At 46.6% G+C, this 24,224-nt stretch overlaps 2 protein-coding genes across 4 annotated transcripts in view; both read right to left on the minus strand.

The window, feature by feature from the left end:
• The window catches only part of ZDHHC5 (zDHHC palmitoyltransferase 5), a 41,707-nt gene extending 25,312 nt beyond the window's left edge, over positions 1-16,395 (minus strand). Inside the window, exons 1-2 of one of the 2 annotated variants that reach the window (XM_032775809.2) lie at positions 16,374-16,395; positions 2,074-3,497 (exon numbers count right to left, since the gene is read on the minus strand). In XM_032775809.2, coding sequence (XP_032631700.1) covers positions 2,074-2,177 — 104 coding nt within the window. In that variant the 5' untranslated portion in view covers positions 2,178-3,497; positions 16,374-16,395. Of the gene's footprint in view, positions 1-2,073; positions 3,498-15,598; positions 15,756-16,373 lie in introns of those variants that run through there. The other variant, XM_032775808.2, reaches the window with a different exon arrangement.
• Positions 16,396-18,487: 2,092 nt separating this feature from the next.
• Positions 18,488-23,457, minus strand: CLP1 (cleavage factor polyribonucleotide kinase subunit 1). Of its 2 annotated transcripts, XM_032775806.2 has the most exons (3): positions 23,374-23,457; positions 21,824-22,453; positions 18,488-19,590 (listed from the first exon to the last, which is right to left on the minus strand). In XM_032775806.2, the coding sequence occupies exons 2-3, from the start codon at positions 22,307-22,309 to the stop codon at positions 18,919-18,921; spliced, it is 1,158 nt and encodes a 385-aa protein (XP_032631697.1). In that variant the 5' UTR covers positions 22,310-22,453; positions 23,374-23,457; the 3' UTR covers positions 18,488-18,918. The 2 variants fall into 2 exon arrangements, with proteins under 2 accessions (XP_032631697.1, XP_032631698.1); XM_032775807.2 differs by lacking the exon at positions 23,374-23,457 and having other exon boundaries at positions 21,824-22,921.
• Positions 23,458-24,224: the final 767 nt, after the last annotated feature.

A 24,224-nucleotide genomic window follows, 5' to 3' on the forward strand; every position in this document is an offset into this window, starting at 1 on the left:
GCTCCACAAAGACCAGACATCAGAGCAGCTAGTGTTTGAGAGGCACTCGGAAGAGGAGGGACCCCTGAAGAGGAAAGGCAGCATCCACTCAGGCAGGGAGAGGAAGAAGCGCTTGACTGACAGTTGTCTCCACTGGAGTTGGGTAGGTTCTAAAGGGACATCTCTTCTGCATCAGTCTCGACTAGTCTATATTGGTACGTTTGAGCCCTGTCTATCCTGAGTACCTGACTAATCTCTGCTCAGTGGTTGAAGCTTCACAACCACTTCCCACACTCCACGGAGGCTGAAAGAGAGAAGGAGCCATTCTCAAGTCTCAGCAAGATTAAAGCTGGAGATGGGGCCAGATGGCCAACCAGAGGCAGCTGAACTAAAAAGTCCACCCTGAGAAAAGTGGGCATCTGAGCACCCAATGCGCTTTCCTCCTCCCCTCTACAATGGGACCAAGCCCTAACACTGGAAAGATTTCACTTCACATAAAAAATCAAGATATTTCTAATACAATACTGGTATAATTCTAACATTCCCAGAACCCCTCACATGTGGTTACCAGCAGGCACTGGCGAGAAAACCCAAGGGTAGCCTGAATAGTACAGAGGCTTCAGCAAAGAGGCAACATCTCATTGCTTTGACAATGAGCCTCTCCAGCACACAGATCATTCCCTCTTCCCCACTCCCTGCGCTAGCTTTAATCCCTCAGAAGTCACATGTGTATTGCTATTTTACTGAATGGAATTAGAGGGACTCTCTCATTCATGTGGTCTGGGGTTCCTGCATACCCTAGTATTTAGGAGAGCCACAGCCACACCCTTCATGCAGTGTATAATATGCAGAGTCTTAAAGGTCAAGGGCACCTGAGCTATTCAGTTCTAACTCTCATACCTTGGAATCAAGACACTCTTCCAAGAACGGGGGATGAGATGGGAACAGCAATAACTCACATAAACTGGGTCCTTCCCAGGCCTTGAGGTCTTACTCTGCCTGCCTGCCACTGAATCCAGAACTTAGTGAGCTCTGCCTCAGATGAGGATAAAAAGAACCCTACCCCAGAAAAACTTACCCCACCAGAAAAAATAGGTTGATGCCCACCACAGTCCAAGGCCCCTCACAGCTGAGGGCATGATTCTCCTGTAACATCACTGCCTGGCACAGGCATCCCCTAGCCCTGTCACATCAACCAGCACTATTATATCTCAACGCTCTCGCATGCCTAACAGTATTCAGCATGATTATCTATCACCATCCTTACTCGTCAACCCCTGGCATGGTTATTTCCCAATCCCACAGGTAAATCAAGTCCCATTCCAGAGATACTGAACCCCTCAGACCACTCTTGAGTAAAATCTCAGATTAACTGCAGTGAGTGAACCAGATGGGGAGGGGGGGCTGTGTGGGAGTCAAAGGGCATTATTCCTTGGACTTTCCCTTGTATCTTCCAAGTCAGTTCTGTTAACTCTCTAAATAATTATTATACACACACTATTAACATCCTTCCTGGATCTAAAAAACTGCCTGTGGCTTTGGTTATCCCCAATATATGAAAACTCTTCCAGATTCATCACAGATATAGAGGTCACATGGGACCACTATTCACACACAGGATGATTTGTAATATGATCCTTGGGCTAAGGCTTGTGTGTTACTCCAAAAGTACAAAGACAGCAAGAAGCTGAGAATTGTGGCTCAACAGCTACAAGGCACCTTGCTCTGGCAACTGGATAGGATTCAGTGTGTGCCATTTCCTCTGACTTTATCTTGACTGAAAAAGCCAAATAAAATGTATCTGAACCCAGCTGAGGTGGTGGGGCTGGTTGGGGACCACTCTGACACTAAAAAGCACAATTGCAGAGCCCAGACTTTAGATTAAAAAAGGAAGCATCCCCTCCCATCTCTTCAGCAGGCTCCTGACAAGAGATTAACTCCTGTATCAAGTCACCTTACCTCTCCCCCTGCCCAGATTTGACCTCCACACTCAGTCATAGTAGAGTTTGGGGCCAATTTGATGTCTTAGGTAGCCCCGAGTCACTTTGTCAGCAGGCCCAGCTCCTTATACCTGGCAAACAATTTGTAACTCACGTGAAGGCAAAGAAGAGGGTGGTGGCTCCCACTAGGAAGATGGCAGCAGCTGAGACCGGGACGTATTTGCTGGGTTTGAATCTCTTTCCAGATGCTGCTGGCATGTTGGAGCTCTGGTGGGGGATCCACCCTGCAGCATAGCCCAGGCCCAACTGGAGTCAGAATGGACACGAAAAGGGGGAAGGGACCTTCAGAAGAGAGGAGGAGGAGGGTAGAGGGGGAAGACAGGAGGGAGAAGCCGTGGGGGTAAGCAGTTACCCAACTTCCTGAAATACACTTAGAGAATGATCCAAATGGAGCAGAAGGCAGGAGGAAATAATCCAGAGGAAGGATCCACACCGATTCCTGAAGGGAGAGGTCCAAGAACACAGCCAAGGGAGTTCACGCTGCTCCCTGAGAGTTTGGGGATGTACAGAAGGAGATTTAAAAAATAAAATGGGAACCTGAATTCCAGTTTAAACTACTGCTGGAACACAATAGCTCGGAGCAGCCAAACTACAGGTGCAGAAGCACCTCCCCAAGCAGCTTGTGGCAAAGGCTGGCTTCAAAAGTAGAGGCAAAGAGATTTTATAAGTTAGGGTGGGGAAAGTGGCAAATGGAAGTTGTAGAACTCTGCAGCACACGGAGGGATGCCAAGCTGAGGAAGTCCTTTCCACTCTGGTGAGTACTCCGGGAAAGGTGGCCAACTCAGGAATATGCCACCATTAGATTTCTTTGAAAAAAACCCACACCAAAATCCCAAGGTAGCCTCCTCTCCTTTTGCTTTTTAATCTGTTCCTGGTATCCAGCAGTCTCCTCCAGTCACCGCTCAGGTGAACGGGGTTATCCTGAAACAATGTGCTTGTCTTCCTCACACTGCTTGGCCCTCTCCTCCCCCTCACCCGAGGCAGTCGCAGAAACACACTCCCTGATTTCACCAGGATCTGCGGCTGGCTAGCGGTGGTTGTTTAATTTTATTTATTTCTCTCCTGACAGCTAAAGCTGGGTAACAGCTGGTGCGAGGTTGAGCTGTAAATCCTTTTCTTTGAAAGGGGGGGTTAGAGGGTGAAGTCAGTTGGCTTGTGCGTTTTTGTCCTCTTCCTATTTGTTCCCTTTTGTATGACACCCAAAACTCTAGTTTCCACTTGGTTTTTATGAACAAAGTTGAATTTCAAATCCTTTCTGTGGTGATGGTCTCCACAAAATCCTGGGCAGGTGAGGTGAGACTTGAAAGTTTTCAGACAATTCTGTTAAAACGCCAGAATGCAACTGATAATTAAAACAATGCTGACTGGGCCCTTCTCACCCATGGCCTGGGAATCTAAGTCTGTTCTAAGCTGCTCCATTTTCATCTCCCTCTCCCATGTAAAACCATTCCTCAATCCATATTTGTTAAAAAAATCATAAAATAATTAAAACTTGACATCTGGAACTCCACGCTTTATCTAGGGGAGAAAAAAAAAACCAATTAACAAGGGAAGTCAGGAAAAATAACCATTTAACATATATTTAATATTAATAATGCCCTCCGCATCTTCAAGATACTGTATAAGCATTAGTTTGAAGAGGAAAACATGGTCTAGAGGTCTTAGAACTAGGTTGGGGATCAAGAGATGTTGCGGTCTCACCCAACTCTGACACAGACTCACTCTATAGGCTTGGGCATGTCAGTTAACATCTCTGAGACTCAGTTTCTACATCTGCATAATTGGAATAATGATACACAACTCTCACTGAGAGATTAACTTATTTTTAGTCACTAACTGACGCCCTTAACTATCAACCAGTTAACATGCTTATCTACTGTAACAGGACAGTCAACACATCTGAAAGGACGTTCCACTGAATAAGGCTGCAAATTTTAAAGATGCATACAAATAAGTGTTCTATCGGGCTTTGGGAATTGATTTTGTTTTTAAGGTCTTCCGCATAGGCCTATATCCCCCTTACCCCAGCACAGAGTAATTACTGTTCTGCTTTGTCCAATCTCTCATCTCCAGCTGCTCCTTTCTCATTCAAACCAATCACTCAACACAGAACATTTAATGTTCCCTTCCAATCCTTCTCCACTGCCTCCCTTGTCTATCCTCACAGGCAATTCCATCGTCACAGTTTCCCCAGCTCACCACCACAGCAGCATCTTCAACTCTTCCCTCCACACCCCCATTCTCTCTATGTCCTGTTTCTTCCTCTCTGATATCACCAGGATCTGCCCTTTCTTTCCTAACCCCACCACCCTCACCTTTCATCACATCTCCTTCATCTCTCACCTCCACTTCTGGGACCTCCTTCTCTTCCACCTCTCACCTTTCCCCCTTTAGGCCACCATAAATCCCTCCATTATTTCTCCTTCTCTCCACCTCATCAAATTCAAGCTCTCCCTTCTCATCTGCAAGATGCCTACTCGCTATTCTAATTTTGTCCTCTTCTCACACCCACTTATTCATTACAGTTCCTTCCAATGTTCTCTCATTACTCCTCCTTTCATCACCTCTTCCTCCTCAGCTTTGGGTCTTCCACTACACTTCCTCTTAGATGCCTGAACAGTTTCACTCTTCCTGTTTGCCAGGAGCCCTGTCTCTCCTTAAAATCCATTTCTCTCAGAAATCTTTCCCTCTGTTTTCCTCCCCACAAGTCTCTCCACCCCTTGTCTGAACTGCTGCCCTGAATCTCATCACTCCAAGACTATCAGACCTACATGGCAAGGAACGTGACTTAACTCTATTCTTTGTAAAAAACAGTGCACATTCACCATGCTAGAGAAACAATTTGTAATGATTTCACAACATTTCACTACTTATTTCCATTGTCACTGCTAATCATTGCCGCTTCTGTTTAACTCCCTGTAACACAATGGTATAGGCATTACAAGTAGAATGCTTGTAGAGATCAGCTTACTGGGGAGGAGAAGGGAGTTCTGCCTCCATGACCAATTCCCTAGTCTGCGCTATTTTGCAAAATACAGTGGTGGTTTGCGTGATGTGGTTATCTATCCCAATGCAAATTAAGGCAGAAATCTCAACTCAGTTTACACGGGACAGGCCACCAGATAACCGTAAGTTCTCTGGGATAGGGATCATCTTTTTGTGGTGTTTGTACAGCACTTAGAACAATGGGGTTCTGGTCCACGATAAGGGCTCCTGGGTACTACATTAACACAAACAGTAAATAATAGGGCAAGCGTGTTTTGTAACTACTATCCCAAGAACATATCCAAAACAGCAGCTTACAGAGGAAAGGCCCTGTACCCAATTCCCAACCCCCTCAGCCATCCAGTCTACCCTTGGTTAGTGTAAATCTACAACTCATTTGGAGAAGTTAAACTTCCAAACTGCACTCTTTTCACCATCCTCTGCTTTTGTACCCTGCAACATGCCTGTTACCTTTCTTCCATTTCTGAATAGAGATGCACTGGCCAGCCCATGAGATCAGCCTCTCCCTTCCACTGGCATCTGAATTGATAATTTTATTAAAATAAAGAAGATAGTCACATAATTGACTCTATTCCCTTTTTAAATTCGTCATCCAGACTTAAGAATTTCAGCTGTCCCAATGCTGACTGGGTAAGACACCTCAGGACGGGATGCAGAGATAAAGTTTCTTTATACCTTAAATGACTGCTTCCTGGAGTAGCTAGTCCTCCCAAAAGAGGAGTGACAATTCTTGATTTAGTCCTAAATCAACAGGATCTGGTCCAACAGGTGAATATAGCTGGACTGTTTGGTAATAGTGACCATAATATAATTAAATTTTACACCCCCTGTGGCAGGGAAAACACCACAGCAGCCCAACACTGTAGCATTTAATTTCAGAAAGGGGAACTATACAAAAATGAGGAGGTTAGTTAAACAGAAATTAAAAGGTACAGGCTAAAAGTGAAATCCCTGCAAGCCACAGGGAAACTTTTTAAAGACACCATAATAGAGACTCAACTTATATGCATACCCCAAAATAAAAAACATAAGAGAACTAAAAAGTGTCACCAGTGTCTAAACAAAGTAAAAAAAAGTAATGAGCGGCAAAAAGGCATCCTTTAAAAAGTGGAAGTTAAATCCTAGTGAATAAAATAGAAAGGAGCATAAACTTTGGCAAATGAAGTGTAAAAATATAATTAGGATGCCAAAAAAGAATTTGAAGAACAGCTAGCCAAAGACTCAAAAAGTAATAGCAAAATATGTTTCAGTACATCAGAAGCAGGAAACCTGCTAAACAACCAGTAGAGTCACTGGATGATCGAGATGCTAAAGCACTCAAGGACAATAAGGCCATTGCAGAGAAACTAAAGACATTTTTTGCATCTGTCTTCATGGCTGAGGTTGTGAGGAAGATTCCCAAACCTGAGACAATCTTTTTAAGTGACAAATGTGAGGAACTGTCCCAGATTGAGGTGTCATTAGAGGAGGTTTTGGAATAAAATGATAAACGAAACAGTAATAAGTAAGGCTACATTTTAGTCATGGGTATTTTTAGTAAAAGTCATGGACAGGTCATGGACAGTAAACAAAAATTAAAGGCCCGTGGCCTGTCCATGCCTTCTACTATATATCCCTGACTAAATCTTGGGGAAGAGCAGCCTGAGTGGGCCCGCAGATGCTGGGAGGGCAGCCCGGGGGGGGAGGGAGAGGGCGGGGCACCATGGAAGCTGGGGGAGAGGGTGGGGGCAGTCCAGGACCCCTGCTGGTGCTGGGTGGGAGGCGGGCAGGCAACAGCTCGCATGATCCCATCTGGTGCTGTGAGGGGGGTGGGAGGAGGGGGAGATTGGCAGGGCCAGCAGGTTCCCTGCCTGGCTCCGCGCTCCCCAGAAGCGGTGATATCCCCCTCGCTCAGCTCCTGACAGAGGTATGGCCAGGCAGCTCTGTGCACTGCCCCCGCCCAGAGAGCCAGCTTTGCAGCTCCCATTGGCCAGGAACTATGGCTAATGGGAGCTGCGGGGGCGGTGCCTGCAAGCAGAGGCAGTGCTCAGAGCTACCTGGCCACACCTCAACCTAGGAGCAGAGCAAGAGGGATGCCAGGCGCACTGGCCGCTGCAGAAGTCACGGAAAGTCACGGAATCTGTGACTTTCGTGATGAACTCACAGCCCTAGTAATAAGTCACCAGGACCAGATGGCATTCACCCAAGAGTTCTGAAGGAACTCAAATGTGAAATTGCAGAACTACTAACTGGAGTCTGTAACCTATCATTTAAATCAGCTTCTGTACCAGACGACTGGAGGATAGCTAATGTGACACCAATTTTTAAAAAGGGCTCCAGACATGATCCCAGCAATTACAAGTCAGTAAGCCTGACTTCAGTACTGGGCAAACCAGTTGAAACTCTAGTAAAGAACAAAATTGTAAGACACATAGATGAACATAATTTGTTGGGGAAGAGTCAACATGGTCTTGTAAAGGGAAATCATGGCTCATCAATCTACTAGAATTCTTTGAGGGGGTCAACAAGTGTGTGAACAAGGAGGATCCAGTGGATATAGTGTACTTAGATTTTGAGAAAGCCTTTCACCAGGTCCCTCACCAAAGGCTCTTAAGCGAAGTAAGCTGTCATGGGATAAGAGAGAAGGTCCTCTCATGGATCGATAAAACCGGTTAAAAGATAGGAAACAAAGGGTAGGAATAAATCCTCTGTTTTCAGAATGAAGAGAGGTAAACAGTGGTGTCCCCCAGGGATCTGTACTGGCAGACTGCGAAGAGCTACTAAAGGATCTCTCAAAACTGAGTGACTGGGCAACAAAATGGCAGATTAAGTTCAGTGTTGATAAATGCAAAATAATGCACATTGGAAAATATAATCTCAACTATACATATAAAATGATGGGGTCTAAATTAGCTGTTACCTCACAAGAAAGAGATCTTGAAGTCATGGACAGCTCTCTGAAAACATTCACTCAATGTGCAGTGGCAGTTAAAAAATGCTAACAGAATGTGAGGAACCATTAAGAAAGAGATAGATAATAAGACAAAAAATATCATAACGCCACTATATAAATTCATGGTACGCCCACACCTTGAATACTGCATGCAGTTCTGGTTGCCTATCTCAAATATATATAAGAATTGTAAAAGATACAGAGAAGGGAAACAAAAACAATTAGGGGTATGAAGCAGCTTCCATATGAAAGAGATCAAAAAAACTTGGACACTGTTCAGCTTGGAACAGAGAGGACTAAGGGGGGAATATATTAGAGATCTATAACATCATGAATGGTGTGGAGACAGTGAATAGGGAAGTGTTATTTACCCCTTCACATGACACAAGAACCTGAGACCTGAGACAAAGTCACCTGATGAAATTAATAGGCATCAGGTTTAAAACAAACAAAAGAAATACATTGTCAACCTGTGGAACTCATTGCCAAGGGATGTCATAAAGGCCAAAACTATAACTGGATTAAAAAAACAATTAGATAAGTTAATATAGGATAGGTCCATCAATGGCTATTAACCAAGGTGGTTAAGCCTCTGATTGCCAGATGCTGGGACTGGATGTCAGGGAATGGCTCACTTGATAACTGCCCTGTTCGTTTTATTTCCTCTGAATAAATTGCCACAATCTGAGGACAGTATAGTGAGCTAGATGAATCATTGGTCTGACCCAGTTTGGCTGTTCTTAAATAAGAAAAAGGTTTTATTGGCATGAGTTTAGGATGAGTGTTACCCATGAGCTGTGAAGCTCTTCATATTATCAGAATACACAAAATATTGGTAAGCCATCTGGGAGCTAGAGAGGATGTGGAAAGTGAAGGCCAAAGTGGTCCCGGTGGTGGTAGGAGCACTCGGGGCTGTGACTCCTAAGCTGGGTGAGTGGCTCCAACAGATCCAAGAAAACATCAGAGCTCTCTGTCCAGAAGAGTGCAGTGCTAGGAACAGCTAAGATACTGGGCATAACCCTCAAACTCCCAGGCCTCTGGTAGAGGACCTGAGGTTGAGGAAGACACATACCCCCCATAGGGGTGAGAGGGGGAATTTTTTTTTTTATATATATATATTATATATATATATATATATTATTTGGGAGTTATATGTATACACACACCTCTACCTCAATATAACGCTGTCCTTGGGAGCCAAAAACTCTTATCACTTTATAGGTGAAACCGTGTTATACTGAACTTGCTTTGATCCATCGGAATGTGCAGCCCCCCCGGCCCAGAGCACTGCTTTACCGCATTATATCCAAATTTGTGTTATATTGGGTAGCGTTATATCGAGGTAGTGGGGTATACATAAACTCTCGAATGGCATTCTGATATTTTGTGTATTCTGATACCTGCTTTGAAGAAACACCCCAAAATAAAATTTTAATACATTAAACTTCACCCAACCCACCTTATCACTTGTGGATTTAGGGGGAAAGGCCTCTTTTGTATTTACAAGGTTTGCTTGCAGGTGATTATTTGTAGTAAATGGTTTCATCTAGAACTTCCTGTTTTCACTCACATGCGAATGTCCCTGAACAGTATCATTTGAGGCTGAAATTTTCCATGTTTGATCTTGGCCTAAAATTATTTTTTCTAGAGTAAAAAATGTAATTAAGTCTAGACTAGAATTTAAAGGTGTGTGATGTTAGAATGAGTTAGGTGGCTAGATCTAATCAAAGTTTTAGAAGGTGTAACATCACACCTTTAAATCCTCAGCTGGACAAGGTGTTTTTTGGGAGTTCACACCTCTATGGAAGCATAGTCCATACGTGCATTGTTGCAGCCAGTGATTGGTGCTTCTGATAGGCAGTCTGATTGTGTAGATAGGACTGAGGCAGGAGATGTGGGCTTTATTCCTGACTTTGCAACTGGAGTCACTGTGACATCTTGGGCAAGACATTTCACCTATGTGCCTCGTCTGTGAAATGGGGATAATACTTGCTCTCCTTTGTAAAGCACTTTGAGATCTGCAGCTGGAAAGCAGGGCTGTCTGGTTTTACTAGCACACTAGTAGTAGCAGCAGCTAGGCCAGCACACTGTGCCTGTTACCTCTGGAGTAAGACTTTTAACCCTCCTTTTCCTCCTCTTTAAAAAAAATATAGAAAATGAAATGCATAAAACAACCACCGGTGCAAAGTTTAGGTCTTATAGGAGGCACTGCACATAAGGAAATGCAAAAATAAAAGTTGTTCCTCCCAACCCCTGGCAATATTAACAGCTTGTGCGTAATATTTTCTATTCAGTGTTTTTTTTGACATATTCTCTTTAAGAAAAACAGGGGAAGAAAATTGATTAAAATGATAAGCTCTTTGATATAGGGGCATTTTTTTGTTTGTTATTTAAATTACAGTGCCTAGTCCAACAGGCCCTGATTCCTAACTGGGCTGTCTGGAGGCTAACTCAGTACAAAGAAGATATTTCATATGAACAGTGTGCCCAAGTTAATGTTGCTATAGGAATCTTAATATTTAATTTCCTGACTCTGATTCTGAGCTGTACAACCCTACAGCTGCATTAATACAGGACTAATTTTGCATTTAACTTTGTTAATTTAATCTGTAGGTTACATCTGAATCTATCTATATAATATATTTGTCTTTAATGAAAAGATGCCTTTCACTTACCCACGTACTGTAATGTCAAGGCCCTTCATTTTCAGGTTTTATTTTGTTCAGAATTTCTGAGTGTTTATTACAAAAAACATAATATGTATGAAAATCAGTGCAAAGAAATAACTTCACTTTTTTGGGTAATAGCGAGATGAATATTAGGGGATGAAAGGACAGAAAAAAGCAACAAAAAGAAAAAAGTAAAAGTATTGAAAGTAAAAGCAGTTTAATGCTGTGGTGTATTTTAGGAACTGCCCATTAACAGCAAGTACATATACGCACGTGTAGGTTTTTGCGTATCTTCCATTACTTTGCTTTACATTTATACTTAGACTAATTTATTATTAACATAAATACACTTACATCTAATGCATTGGTTTTCCTTAAAATAATCAGGAATTTCATGTACACTGTACTAAAGTGGTCCAAATTTCAGGTGGATATTGGTAAAAAAAAAAAAGCTTTTGTAGAATCTGGGAAATTTTTGGTAAAAACTGAAAACAAAGGGCCTTATGTTTCATGGATGACCTTCCCTGAAGAGGTGATGTCTGGAACTCCTTTCAGATCCCATTAGCATCTCTCCCAGCTGGAAACCAAAGGCTTTTGTAACAGAAATGTTGTATCAGAGGGGTAGCCGTGTTAGTCTGGATCTGTAAAAGCAGCAGAGAATCCTGTGGCACCTTATAGACTAACAGAACCAGTTTCTCCTCCCTTGGTTTTCACACCTCTACTGCTAGAACAGGGCCCCATCCTCCCTGATTGAACTAACTCGTTATCTCTAGCCTGCTTGCTAGCAATATATATACCTAACCCCTGGAAATTTCCTACTATCTGCGTCTGACGAAGTGGGTATTCACCCACGAAAGCTCACGCTCCAAAACATCTGTTAGTCTATAAGGTTGCACACAGGATTCTCAGAAGTGTTGTACTTCTTCTGGTGAAGTGAGAGAGCCTTGGTCTGGATTGGCTGTTGTCTTATGGCCACTGGACTGGCCTATTTAAAAACACCATGTAAATCTCCCCATCCCAGCATAAGAATGGCCATGCTAGGTCAGGCCCAAAGACCCATCTAGCCCAGTATCATGTCTTATGACAGAGGTCAATGCCAGGTGCCCCAGAGGGAATGAACAGAACAGGTGATTATCAAGTGATCCATCCGTCACCCATTCCCAGCTTCTGGCACACAGAGCTAGGGACACCATCCTGTCATCCTGGCTAATAGCCACTGATGGATAATATCCTCCATGAACTTTTCTAGTCTTTTTGAAACGCTGTTATAGTCTTGGCCATTCACCCACATCCTTTGGCAAAGAGTTCCACAGGGTTGACTGTGCGTTGTGTGTAAAAACTATTTCCATTTGTTTGTTTTAAACAAACCTGCTGTATTAATTTCATTTGGTGACCCCTAGTTCTTGTGTTATGAGGAATAATAACACTTCCTTATTTACTTTCTCCACACCAGTCATGATTTTATAGACCTCCATCATATCCCCATTACTCGTCTCTTTTCCAAGCTCAAAAGTCCCCCAAGTCTTATTAATCTCTCCTCATATGGCAGCTGTTTCATACCCCGATCATTTTTTTGTTGCCCTTTCTGAACCTTTTCCAATTCTAATATATCTTTTTTGAGATGCAGCGACCACATCTGCACGCAGTGCTCAAGATATGGGCATACCATGGATTTATATAAAGGCAATATGATATTTTTCTTATTATCTACCCTTTCTTAATGATTTGCCAACATTCTGTTCTTTTTTTGACCACTGCTGCACACTGAGTGGATGTTTTCAGAGAACTATCTACAATGACTTCCAGGAGTTCATATAGGAAGGCAATTTGGATTTAGACAGGGTAGTAATATACAGGGCAGGGTGTCATTTGGATTTACGCAAAGAAGGGTGACAACAGAGCAGGGCATAAATTTAGATTTACAGAGATAGGGGAGCAATATTCAGAGCAAGGAATAATTTGGGATTTTACATGTAGTTCCCTTGGGGGTAATTTTTCAGTTATTTTGTAAATGCACCAAACAGCAGCACAAAAACTAACGTTACTGTCGTTAGTGTTCATGGCCCCATTTGATGCGTCCATAGTGCATGCTGGAAAATGCTTGTGTGTGCTGACCTGATCCATGCTGTACTGTACCCAAAGTGCAGCATAAGACAGAAGGGAGCCTGTGAACAAAGTTTGATTATGCTTAATTTTAATCATCAGCGGGCAACATAACAGCCAGTGCATATCAGCTCACATGTTAATCTTTGACAAAATATACACTTCATTATACAAAAACTATCCAACGCGCAATAGCAAAACTACCTCAGTCAAGGTCCAAACTTGTCTTGGACAAGTAACTTTAAAAAAAAATCCCTCTCTCCCACTAACCCAGGTTTACCCCGGAAGGAGTCATTAGCCTGAGTTTATTAGAATGGGGTGAACTGTTAGGTTTCCTTTTGGGCTGTAATTGTAATCTATATGGTGGGTTAAATAAATTTGGAGTGGATGACAACTGACATTTACTCAGGTGGATGAGTTGGTAAACTTTTCTGATCTATGGGCATATAATAATAGGGCAATCTATCTGAAAAGTCTATTTTAGGTACTTATCTGGGTAGGGTGAACCACATGTCACCGATTTTATTTATACGGCACAGTCCTGATATTCTGCGGAGCTTTTTTCTTATAATATGAGGGATGCCTATTACCCCCAGACTCTGGCCCAGTTTTTCATACTTACTGAAATGAGTATCCTATTATCTGGCCCCCCCCTCACCACAGTAAACCTCCACATATACCCCTGTGAGGTAGGTGAAGTGCTAGTTTTACCCAGCCCATTTTACAGATGAGAATTTGGAAGCAATAGGGAGGCTTAAGTGACTTCACCCATGGTCAACAGGGAGTCTGGGATGGAGCTGCGGAACTGAACTCTTGGGTCTCCAAATCCTTATATAACACACCTCGCTTTTCATGCAAAGGTAGGGGGGGCTCCAAGAGACTAAGAAAACAGGTTTCATCGCAGGGGAGGCATGTATCCAGTGGGGAAGAATTTAATTCAGGCAAATGGGGATTCCAAGACCAGGGAAACAGGACGTGCACAATGAACATTGTTTCAGGGTGGGAGCCATGTTAGTCTGTATCAGCAAAAACAACAAGGAGACCTTGTGGCACTTAGAGACTAACAAATAACCCAAGAGGGGGAGAAGGGTGGGTGAAGACAGTCGCGGTTACACCAGGGACATGGCATACATTCCAGGGATGGAGGCAACAGGAGTGGAAAGATAGATAGGATGGAACCTAACTGCATGTGCTGATAGAGAATGGGGATGTAACAGCCAGGGAAATTAATTAATTAGGATCACAAAGTGGGGTTATAGTGGCCTGTTCACAGGCCCTTCTGTCTATGCTGCACTTGGGTACAGTACAGCATGATCACGGTCACACACACAAGCATTTCCAGCTGCACTATGGACGCATCAAATGGCGGGCCCCATGAACCTAACGACAGTAACGTTAGTTTTTGTGTCTGTTTGGTGCATTTACAAAAATAACTGAAAAATTACCCCCAAGGGAACTACATGTAAAATCCAAATTATTCCTTGCTCTGAATATTGCTCCCCTATCTCTGTAAATCTAAATTATGCCCTGCTCTGTTGTCACCCTTCTGCGTAAATCCAAATGACACCTCTGCCCTGTATATTACTACCCTGTCTAAAATCCTGCCTTCCTATATGAACTCCTGGAGAGTCATTGTAGATAGTTCTCTGAAAACATCCACTCAGTGTGCAGCAGTGTCAAAAAAAGAACAGAATGTTGGAATCATTAAAAAGGGTAGATAATAAGAAAATATCATATTGCCTTTATATAATCCATGGTATGCCATATCTTGAGCACTGCGTGCAGATGTGGTCGCTGCATCTCAAAAAAGATATATTAGAATTGGAAAAGGTTCAGAAAAGGCAACAAAAATGATCGGGGGTATGAAACAGCTGCCATATGAGGAGAGATTAATAAGACTGGGACTTTTGAGCTGGAAAAGAGACAGTAATGGGATATGATGGAGTCTATAAAATCATGACTGGTGTGGAAGAAAGTATAGGAAGTGTTATTTAGTCCTCATAACACAGAACTAGGGGTCACCATGAAATTAATAACAGCATGGTTAAAACAAACAAATGGAAATAGTTTTTACACACAACGCACAGTCAACCCTGTGAACTCTTTGCCAAAGGATGTGGTGAAGCCAAGACTAAACAGTCCTCAAAAAAGACTAGGAAAAGTTCATGGAGATATTATCCATCAGTGGCTATTAGCCAGGATGGACAGGGATGGGTCCCTAGCCTGTGTGCCAGAAGCTGGGAATGGGTGACGGAGATGATCACTTGATAATCCACCTGTTCTGTTCATTCCCTCTGGGGCACCTGCATTGACCTCTGTCATAAGACATGATACTGGGCTAGATGGGTCTTTGGGCCTGACCTAGGCAGGCCATTCTTATGCTGGGATGGAGATCTTACATGGTGTTTTTAAATAGGCAGTCCAGTGGCCATAAGACACAGCCAATCCAGACCAAGGCTCTCTCACTTCACCAGAAAGAAGTACAACCTTTGAGAATCCTGTGGCACCTATAGACTAACAGATGTTTTGAGCGTGAGCTTCGTGGGTGAATACCCACTTCGCAGACGCAGATAGTGAAATTTTCCAGGAGGTTAAGGTATATCTAATTGCTAGCAAGCAGGCCTAGAGAAACGAGGGGGTCTGGGGGGAGGGGCAGTGCGGGGGTGCTGGATCCTGCGCGCGCTGCGGGGGTCCGGTGAAAGGGGGGAGCTGTAGGGGGTGAGGCTGCGCGGGAGCGCAGGGGGAGGGGTCGGTCTCTCTCTCTGGACCAGTGCCCGATGCCGGGGGCGGCTAGGCCCAGAGCGAGGCTCGGCCTCCCCGAGGCGCTTTTCCCCGGCTCCCCGCGACGCGTGAGGACCCCGCCTCCCCGCCCTGCTCATGGAGATGGGCCCGGCCCGACCCACACTCACCCGCACCGCACAGTCGCTGCCTCCGCCTGCGCCCGGCCCGGCTCCCTGTGTGAGAGGCGCGTCCAGGCAGCAGGGAGGAAGCGCGCGGTCCCGAGCCCATTCGGGCGCGCGCTCCGCTCGCCGGTTGGTCCCAAGGCGCGCGCTCCGCCCTCTCCGCCCCCCCCACCGAGCGGCCGACGCCAAGTCGCGCGCCCGTCGCAATACTGCCAGTAGCTGATTGGCGGGAGCGAGAGAAGGAAGAGCCGTTGCACATGCCCAGAGGTGGACAACCACGTCATCGCTCTGCGCGTGCGCCACAGCCTCTCGCAATCAGGGAGGAGCGGACCATTGAGCGATGGGATGTTCGGCGCGTGCTCGGGACCCATTCGGTTGCAGAGGCCACATTCGTTCCCGGCCATGCTGATTGACAAACTCCCTGTCCAATCAGTGCTCATTCCCGCCTAGCATGCTAAACGTGCACTGCCAGTGGCTGATCCGGGAGATCGCCTTAAAGAACTCGCCCCTCCGGTTAGATTGATGATTGGGGGAGGGGCTCTATTTAAAGCAATTAAAAAAACAGCGGAGGGGATTGATCCTCCCCCACCCAGTGAAACCATGGGATTGCCCATCCCAGTGTCTAGGGAGTGTGACCCCATGGTACAGTTCACCCTCAGCCCAATGAGTCCATGGTCCAGCCCCACCACCATCCCATTGTCAGTGGGTGTGACCCCGTCCCAGTGACACCATGATAGAGCCCAGCACCAGCCCAGCATCTAGGTTATCTCCTTGCTCCCACCTTATACTCCAAGCATGATGCCAAACAGCTCAAGTGAGCTGTAAAGAAAAATGAGGAGGAAGGAATAGCTCACTATTCTCTGCAAACACCTGCATGTTGTTAAGAGACAATGGCATGACAAGGCAAAACCAGAACACCCCAGAGATCAAAAGGACTACAGCAATTTAAACTCTCTCTCTCAAGAGGGGAAGTTGTTCCAGGCAATCAGATTCTCTTTGCCAGAAGCTGTGAATGGGCCACAGGGGATGGATCACTTGATTACCTGTTCTGTTCATTCCCCTTGGGGCACTTGGCATTGGCCACTGTTGGAAGACAGGATACTGGGCTAGATGGACCTTTGGTCTGTCCCAGCATGGCATTTTTATGAAGACTAATATGCAGGGCCCCTGCTGGGGCATATGAAGTTAGATGAGGTAATGATTAGGGGATAGGAGACAGTTAGGTAAGACAGACATGCATATAGCAGAGTCTCTGCACTATGCAGTCAGTTTAAATGGACAAGAGACAAAGGGAGGATTATTATTCTCTTTTTACAGAGGGTAACTGAGGCCCAGAGATGCTAAATGACTTGCCTGAGGTCATACAGTGACCTGCAGCAGAGCCAGGAATTGAACCAGATGTCCTGAGTCATAGCACAGGTAAAGCCAGCCTCCCTCTCTAACGCTGGTGTTCTACCACCTGAGCTGGGTGAGCTCCAACTATCGTGCAAGGGGCAGGAACAAGGAAAACACCTGATTGACTAACGTTCCACCCCACAGGCTTATGGGATACAAAATGCTCCTCTTAACCTTGGTTTGTCTTCCCAGCATCATGCATATCCCAGCCATGAGGTCCTCTTGTAACAGTTGCAAGGCATGTCCTGTTTTATTCCCCACTGGCCCAAAGCACTTCCAGAAAGTTAAAGGGACTGGTGATCACAGGAGGGGAGATGCAGAATTTGCACCTCTGAGGCAGTAGTTCTGATGCAATCCCAGGACACAAGAGGTTTTCACACCTCTAGCAACTGGGATGTGCATCTGCTTAAGCAACTGGTCCTGACCTGTGAAGAAAGTTTTGATCCTTAGAACAAGTGAAAGCTTGAGTGTATGTGCATGCTATTAACTCAGATCACAGTGCACGACTTAAACTCGGAAATTTAGGTCTGTCCCTTCCCCACTAGTTCACTCTTTGATAACTGAATCATATAGTCGGTGGAGCACTACTGCTTTGACACAGGAAGTCAATATATGGGTTTAATCAACAATGCCACCTCCTGACTAGAGAGGTCAGGACAACCCAAATTCCTCAACCAAAAATTCACAAACCTTTCCTCCTGTGTGCTTAAAATCCCACAATCCTTTCCCCTCTCTCTCTTGCTAAGCAGTCTCCAGCATTACATTCTGCCTTCTCTATGTGCAAACTTGTTTCTCCCCTCTATTACCAACTAGTTGAAGTTCCACCAACTAGCAGCAGTTCCTTGCCATGGTTTTCCCTTCCAGTGGCAAATTCCTGGCTTCATACCCAGTAAAAATCACTGTCCACTTTTACTGCAGTAGCAGCCAGTCATAGATGAGGGCCAAGGTGCTATACAAACACAGAACAAGTCTACCACTCTAAATATAAGATGAGACAACAGCTGAGTACAGCTGACAGGAAGGGTGGGTAAACAAGGAAATGATCACAAAGAGCAGTCACAGGATGCCAGCTACGGGTGCTGTACGCATTACAGCACAGGTGAACTTTAAGGAGGGAGCTGAAGGAAAAATGCTCAAGATGTTTATAGGGAGCTCATTTGATGGTTAAGGGGAAGTGTGGAGTTATTTGTTGGAATATTGGAGAAACTGGCGATCCAAGCTGGCAACAATGTGGGGCAGACATCTCCATAGCACAGAAGAGGTGAAGGGGCTAGAACATGAAATTGTTGGTTCTTCTTAGCCTGGCTCCTGTGATGATCCACTGTACTGAAGTGCCCCAGCATACTTCATATGGCCCTGTTCCAATCTGTCCAGTTTCTCTGTGAGTATCACATTGAAATTCCCCTTTCCAAGCCCCAGCAGTGCCTCCTGTGTGTGTGCCCTACAGATCCCTCTCTTACACTGCAGGAGGTTACACAAAATTCATCCACTGTCACCAGAGACCAGCAAAATACCAGGAAATTTATTAAAATTACAAAAATATAAAACAATATTGATCCTCTCCTATAAAAGAGAGACCCACAAAGCACTGGCTGTGTAAAAGGGACAATGGGTCTAGATTTCAGTGACTGAAATCTAAGGAGGAGAAGGGAACCTAGAGAAGGATGTAGACAGTGAACCATTTACAGTTACATTTAATCCCACATTCCCTCCCTGCTTCTGTCTACAAATTAATCCGCGAACCTCACCTGACCAACTTTGGTTTCTCCCAATGGTTTGATCTGGTCAGCAGCCTCTACCCCTTCCCACACTGGTTTCAAATGATTCAGTCTGCGTGGCAGTCTCCACCCCCTTCAATTGGTAAAAGTTCTGTCCACAACGGAGACACAATAGTCCTGGTGGACTCCACCTCTTCTGCTCCAGTGCAGTCCCTACTTAAGGTCCATGAAGCGGATGTCCATGATCAGCAGGAAGTTCTTGGGCAGTGGGCGAGGTGCCGGTGACAGCACTGTGAAGACCTGGCGATCTACGTCCACCCCAGTGACGACGATGAAGCCAGCCACGCTAGTCTCGGAGATGTTCTCCTCACTGCCATCAGCAGTGCTGACGCTCAGCAAGTGGTGCACCATGTCACGGCCCGGTGTCACTGGCACAAGCTTGAGCTGGTTGTCCTCCTGCGACATGCCCAGGGGCAGGCATGAGTCAGGGATAGTGGGAGCCCCCACCTTGTAGATCTTGACATCGGAGAATTTGACATCGAAGGCATGGGGGTAGAAGCAGCCACGGAAGCCGTAAAAGTACTCACGGATGCGGTCATCCCGGCACTCCCGCCGGAAGTCCTTGGAGCGCTCTACCACCCCACCTGATTTGGGGAGCAGCACTGTGCGCACAAAATGAGGCAGGTCCCGCTTCAGCTCATTGTATAGGCGCTCCTGGTCCAGCACTACCACCACATCCACTTCAAAGGCTGAGGCGGCATGCACCAGGGCATGGTACCCTGAGCCCTTCACCCAGCCGCACGTGTTGATAACGCAGCCACTGACTGAAGCCCGGCGGTTCACTTCGCAGCGCTGGTTAAAGACGTCAGCCAAGCGAGATGTGATCTGCAGAGAGGAAGCAGCATGGCTAATTGGAACCCAAGGAAGATACTCGATGACTGTACTATCTGAAATGGCTCCACCCATGCTCTTTCCCTTTCGCAAGGTGGGGCTTATATCCTTTGCAGGCTGCCACTAGGTAGTGGCCTGATCACATATAAATTGCCCTTGAGCAGCCCTGACACTGACATTTTACTTAGTAGAGGAGAAATGGAAATGCAAATCTTTCTGTCCAAGCATGTCACTTTAGATACCTTGGCATGGCAAATTAAGCATGGCAGAGCACAGCTTCATAAGAAAGAGACACTCCATCAGGAAACTGTGTCTTGTCCTTTACCTATGAGGCAGGGGATACAAATAACTATATTTTGTTTGGTTACTTGGACAATTATTAAGCACCAGTGCATTTATTTGCTTCTAGAAGGCTATTCAGATTGGACATTTAACACTCTACCTACTGAATGGTTATTAAACTAAATGGTTATTTCTTCTGGACCTCTACATTTGAGGTCACAGAGGACAGATTTGCTTACTGTTGTGCTGGAGACCCTACACAGAGATTCAGAAAAACAAACAATGTAAGTTTGTGTCTACAGTGAAATATAGCAAGTGACAGTTATTGCTGCTTTAGAGAGACAATATCAGCATCACCCCTAATGAACAGGAGTGTGTGAAATGCTAAACTCTGCTCTTTTAACATAGAAGTTTCCAAATAATCAAATAAACAGAATCCTTTTTATTCACTGTATTTTTTTTCATCTTAAGTTCTTTCAAGCTATATTTTTAATAAAGGTTTATCTCAATCAAGATAATAAGCTACCTGCAAGGATGTGTAATTAAGAAGATTCTCTGTCTTTGGACAATATTTACATCTTGGGTTAATAAATGTCAGTGTTCATCTCAAACCATGCAAATGTTTAAATAAAATATATAGAACTATACTTATCTCATAGAAACTGGAAGGGATCCTGAAAGGTCATTAAGTCCAGCCCCCTGCCTTCATTACCAGGACCAAGTACTGATTTTGCCTCAGATCCCTCAGTGGCCCTCTCAATGACTGAACTCACAACCCTGGGTTTAGAAGGCCAATGCTCAAACCACTGCAGATAAGGAGTGACTTAAGAACGGCCATCCTGGGTCAGGGCAATGGTCCATCTAGCCCAGTATCCTGTCTTCTAACAGTGGTCAGTGCCAGATGCTTCAGAAGGAATGAAAAGAACAGGGCAATTATCAAGCAATCCATCTCGCTGTCCAGTCCCAGATTCTGGCAATCAGAGGCTTAGGGACACCCTGAACATAGGATTGCGGCCCTGAACATCTTGGCTAATAGCCATTGATGGACCTAACCTCCATGAACTTATCTAATTATTTTTTGAACCCAGGTATTTTTTTGGCTTTCACAATGTCCTCTGTCAAAGAGTTCCACAGGTTAACTGTGCACTGTGTGAAGAAAAACTTCCTTATTTTGTTTTAAACCTGCTGTTTATCGATTTCATTTGGGGACCCTGGATTCTTGTGTTATGTGAAAGTGTATTAACTTGCCAAGGTCACACAGGAAGTCAGCGGCAGAGTTGGCCTGAGAGCCGTGACTTCCAGTCCATGATGCAAGCTTGTTTCCTTTCAAGGTAGCGCAAAACAGATTAAAGAGTACTGATGATAAGAGAAGATAAAGAGGAAGCAACAAGTCAAACGCCCTCCTCATTTCATCCAGACTAGATGATGCAAATACAGCTGAGCGGGGCAAGAGGTGATCGTGGGGTGGGAAGACAAGGGAATGTCATCCTTTTACTTCCAGTAATTCCTTTTTCTTTGGCCCAATCCCCCAACTATCCATTCATGTGAGTTCAGGGCTAAGAAAAAGTCTCAGCATGGGGCAATCTCTGCCTTTCCCCACCGACAAGCGTGGATATGTGAATTGACCTTGTTGGATTGGTCTAGCCCAGGGAGGATGGAGATGCCTGAACCATCCTCTGGTGTGAGGGTGGTGTGCACATCAAAATACTTTGGACTGTGGAGAAGGTGCCCGCCTACCCTTTTTCCAGTAGGCCTACGGTACATGTACATATCAGCATCCCATCTCCAAAGGGCACTGTTCCATGTACAGCCTGCTTTACTCCTCCCTCGCTCAGAACCAGATGCTTTGGTCATTAAAGGTTGCTATGTCTCCAGAAACATCTGTGTGTGCAGGAAAGAGCCCTGGCTGCCTTGAATTTCACCCCCCAGATCTGCCACTGCTCACCTTGTTATAGAGTTTGATGTTGGTGCCTGGAGTGGTGGAGCCAAAGTGATAGACCAGGGGGGCCTGGACAGAGAAGCCCTCCTCTACATCAGCAGGCCGCTCGATATACAGTGCCCCCATGGTGCCAGGGATGGAGACCGAGCCTTGGCCCACGTCCAGCTCCACGAAGGTGGGTCGGCGCCCCAGCCGCACAGCGTAGTTCAGCAGCAGCCGGCACACTGTCGACTTACCCACATCCGTGGGCCCCACCACCATGACCCGGGGCCCCCGCTCATCCTCGCGCTCTGCTTGCCGCCGCATCTGCTCCAGGGCTGTGTGGGTGTTGAGGTAGAGCAGCATGGGTGTGTCCTTTGATATGTAAGCCACTTCAGTGCGGCCGCTCAGCTGCACTGTGCAGCCATGCCACGTGAACACGGCCACCTTGGCACCAGCATCGAAAGTGAACTTCTTGTTACGGGTCAGCTCGGTGCCGAAGATCTCCGCCATGCCTGCCAGCAGCTCCAGCTGGACGGTCTGCGAGGCCTCCACCTCAAAGCGAAGCTCCGTCTCCCGCTCCAGCTCAAACTTTGCCACCTGCTTCTTCTCATCCCCAGCCTCCTATGCCATCTCTATCCTGTGTCTGTTTCACACCTATACAAGGAATGAGGTCACATCACAGGGAGTATAATGCTCTTCCATCACCCCCACCCGAATTCCACTCTACTCAATCCCACTCTCTGGTCTCCTGTCTGGAGCTGGTAGAGGGCTCTGTTCCCTGCAATGTTCTACAGTGTCACACAGACCCAGACGTTATTATATACAGATGTGAGGCGGGTTCCCACTCCCCACACTGCGATGCAATTGGTTATTCTGGAACTCCGCTAATTAAAGAATATTCCTCACCACGCGCAAAGAGCACCACACACCAAAGAGCACCAAGGCTAGCGGGCACTGGGCCGACGGCCATGGAAACGGTTGGACCAGAGAAGGGATGTCGCTGCTTCACCCCCGAGACACTGCCCCAGGCAAGACAGCTTTGGTCACTGCAGCTTCATAGGGGAAAACAAACCACTGGGTGGGTGAATGGGAGTCACTCCAGCGTCACTCATACAAAGGGCCGCACCCTCACCCCCTATGGCAGCGCTGCCCCTCCACCCCCCGCTGTGGCCAGGCTCCTCACCCGCAAGGAATGATGGCGATACCCGCCCCCCCCCGCGGGCTCCCACCCGGAATGGCGGCGCCACCCCTCCCCTTCAAGCAGCTGTGGGCAACACGCGGCCCCTCAGGGTAACCCACTGGCCGCCCGCGGCTCTCAGCAGCCGGAGTTCGCTCTTCCCGGCCCATGGGAGCGGCGGGCAGCACGTCCCTGCAACCCGCGCTGCTCCCCGCCGCTCCCATGGGCCGGGACCGGCGAACCGCGGCCACTGGGCGCTGCAGGCGGGCGGCGCGTTGACCCCCACGGCCCTAAAGGCGGCAAAGGGCGTTACTGGGTGTCGCCATGGCAACAGCCGGCGCTCGGGAGTGGGCCGCAGAGGGGCCAAACCCAGCCGGGCCCCAGGAGAGTCACTCACCGGCTGCCGCCGCTGCCTGGCGATAAACCAACCAACCAGGACACCCGAGGCCATGCGCACATCCGGCCCCGGGGCCGGAAGTGCGGGAAGGCATAGTGCCTGACGGGAGAACTGGCCGGCCCCGGAAGTGCAGGGAGAGAGGCGCGTTGCCTGCTGGGGGATGTAGTTCTCCTGTATAGTCCGAACCCGGAAGTAGAGGGTTGGAACGGCGGATGAGCGCAGGGCCTGCCGGGGGATGTAGTTCCCAAATATCAGGCCAAACTACGCTGCAAAGAATGGCCCTGATCTGGAACTGGGGTCCGACTGCCGCCCAGTGAGCAGGTCCGCCGCAGGGCCACACGGCTGCCCAGCTGTGCGGTGCACAGCACCAAGAGTGACATTGTATTCAAAGCGTTTAAGGGTTGAATTGTATATATGCAAATAACACGCACATGGATGTAAACTTCAGCCCGTGGTGACACCCCCTTGCCTGAACAATAATGGGGCCCGGACAGGGAGCCACACAAAACTTAGCAGCAGCGAGGCTGGGGCGGTTTTGTATGAGGGTGTCTATGGGGAGCGGGTGGCTGGATTGCTCAGTGGGTTCTGGGTGCATCTAAGTCAGTGGGTGCCAGGGGGATGAGGTATTTCGGTGCAGCCTCGGGTGGGTGCTGAAAGATCTAGGAGTGCTGAGGTAGCTGGGCAGATGGCGAGGGGGGCAGGGGACCTCTGACAGGGTCCAGGCTCTGGTTGGGGTGTCTCTTTTGGAGGCTGGGCTTTGGGAAGGAGAGATGGTCTCTGTGGGGCAGGGTTCTGGCTTGGGCAGCCTGGGGGTAGTGCTGAGTCTCCCCCCACCCATCTTCTCTCCCTGG

Source organism: Chelonoidis abingdonii, chromosome 4 (assembly GCF_003597395.2).
Source record: "Chelonoidis abingdonii isolate Lonesome George chromosome 4, CheloAbing_2.0, whole genome shotgun sequence".
In the NCBI taxonomy this organism is placed as follows: Eukaryota; Metazoa; Chordata; order Testudines; family Testudinidae; genus Chelonoidis; species Chelonoidis abingdonii.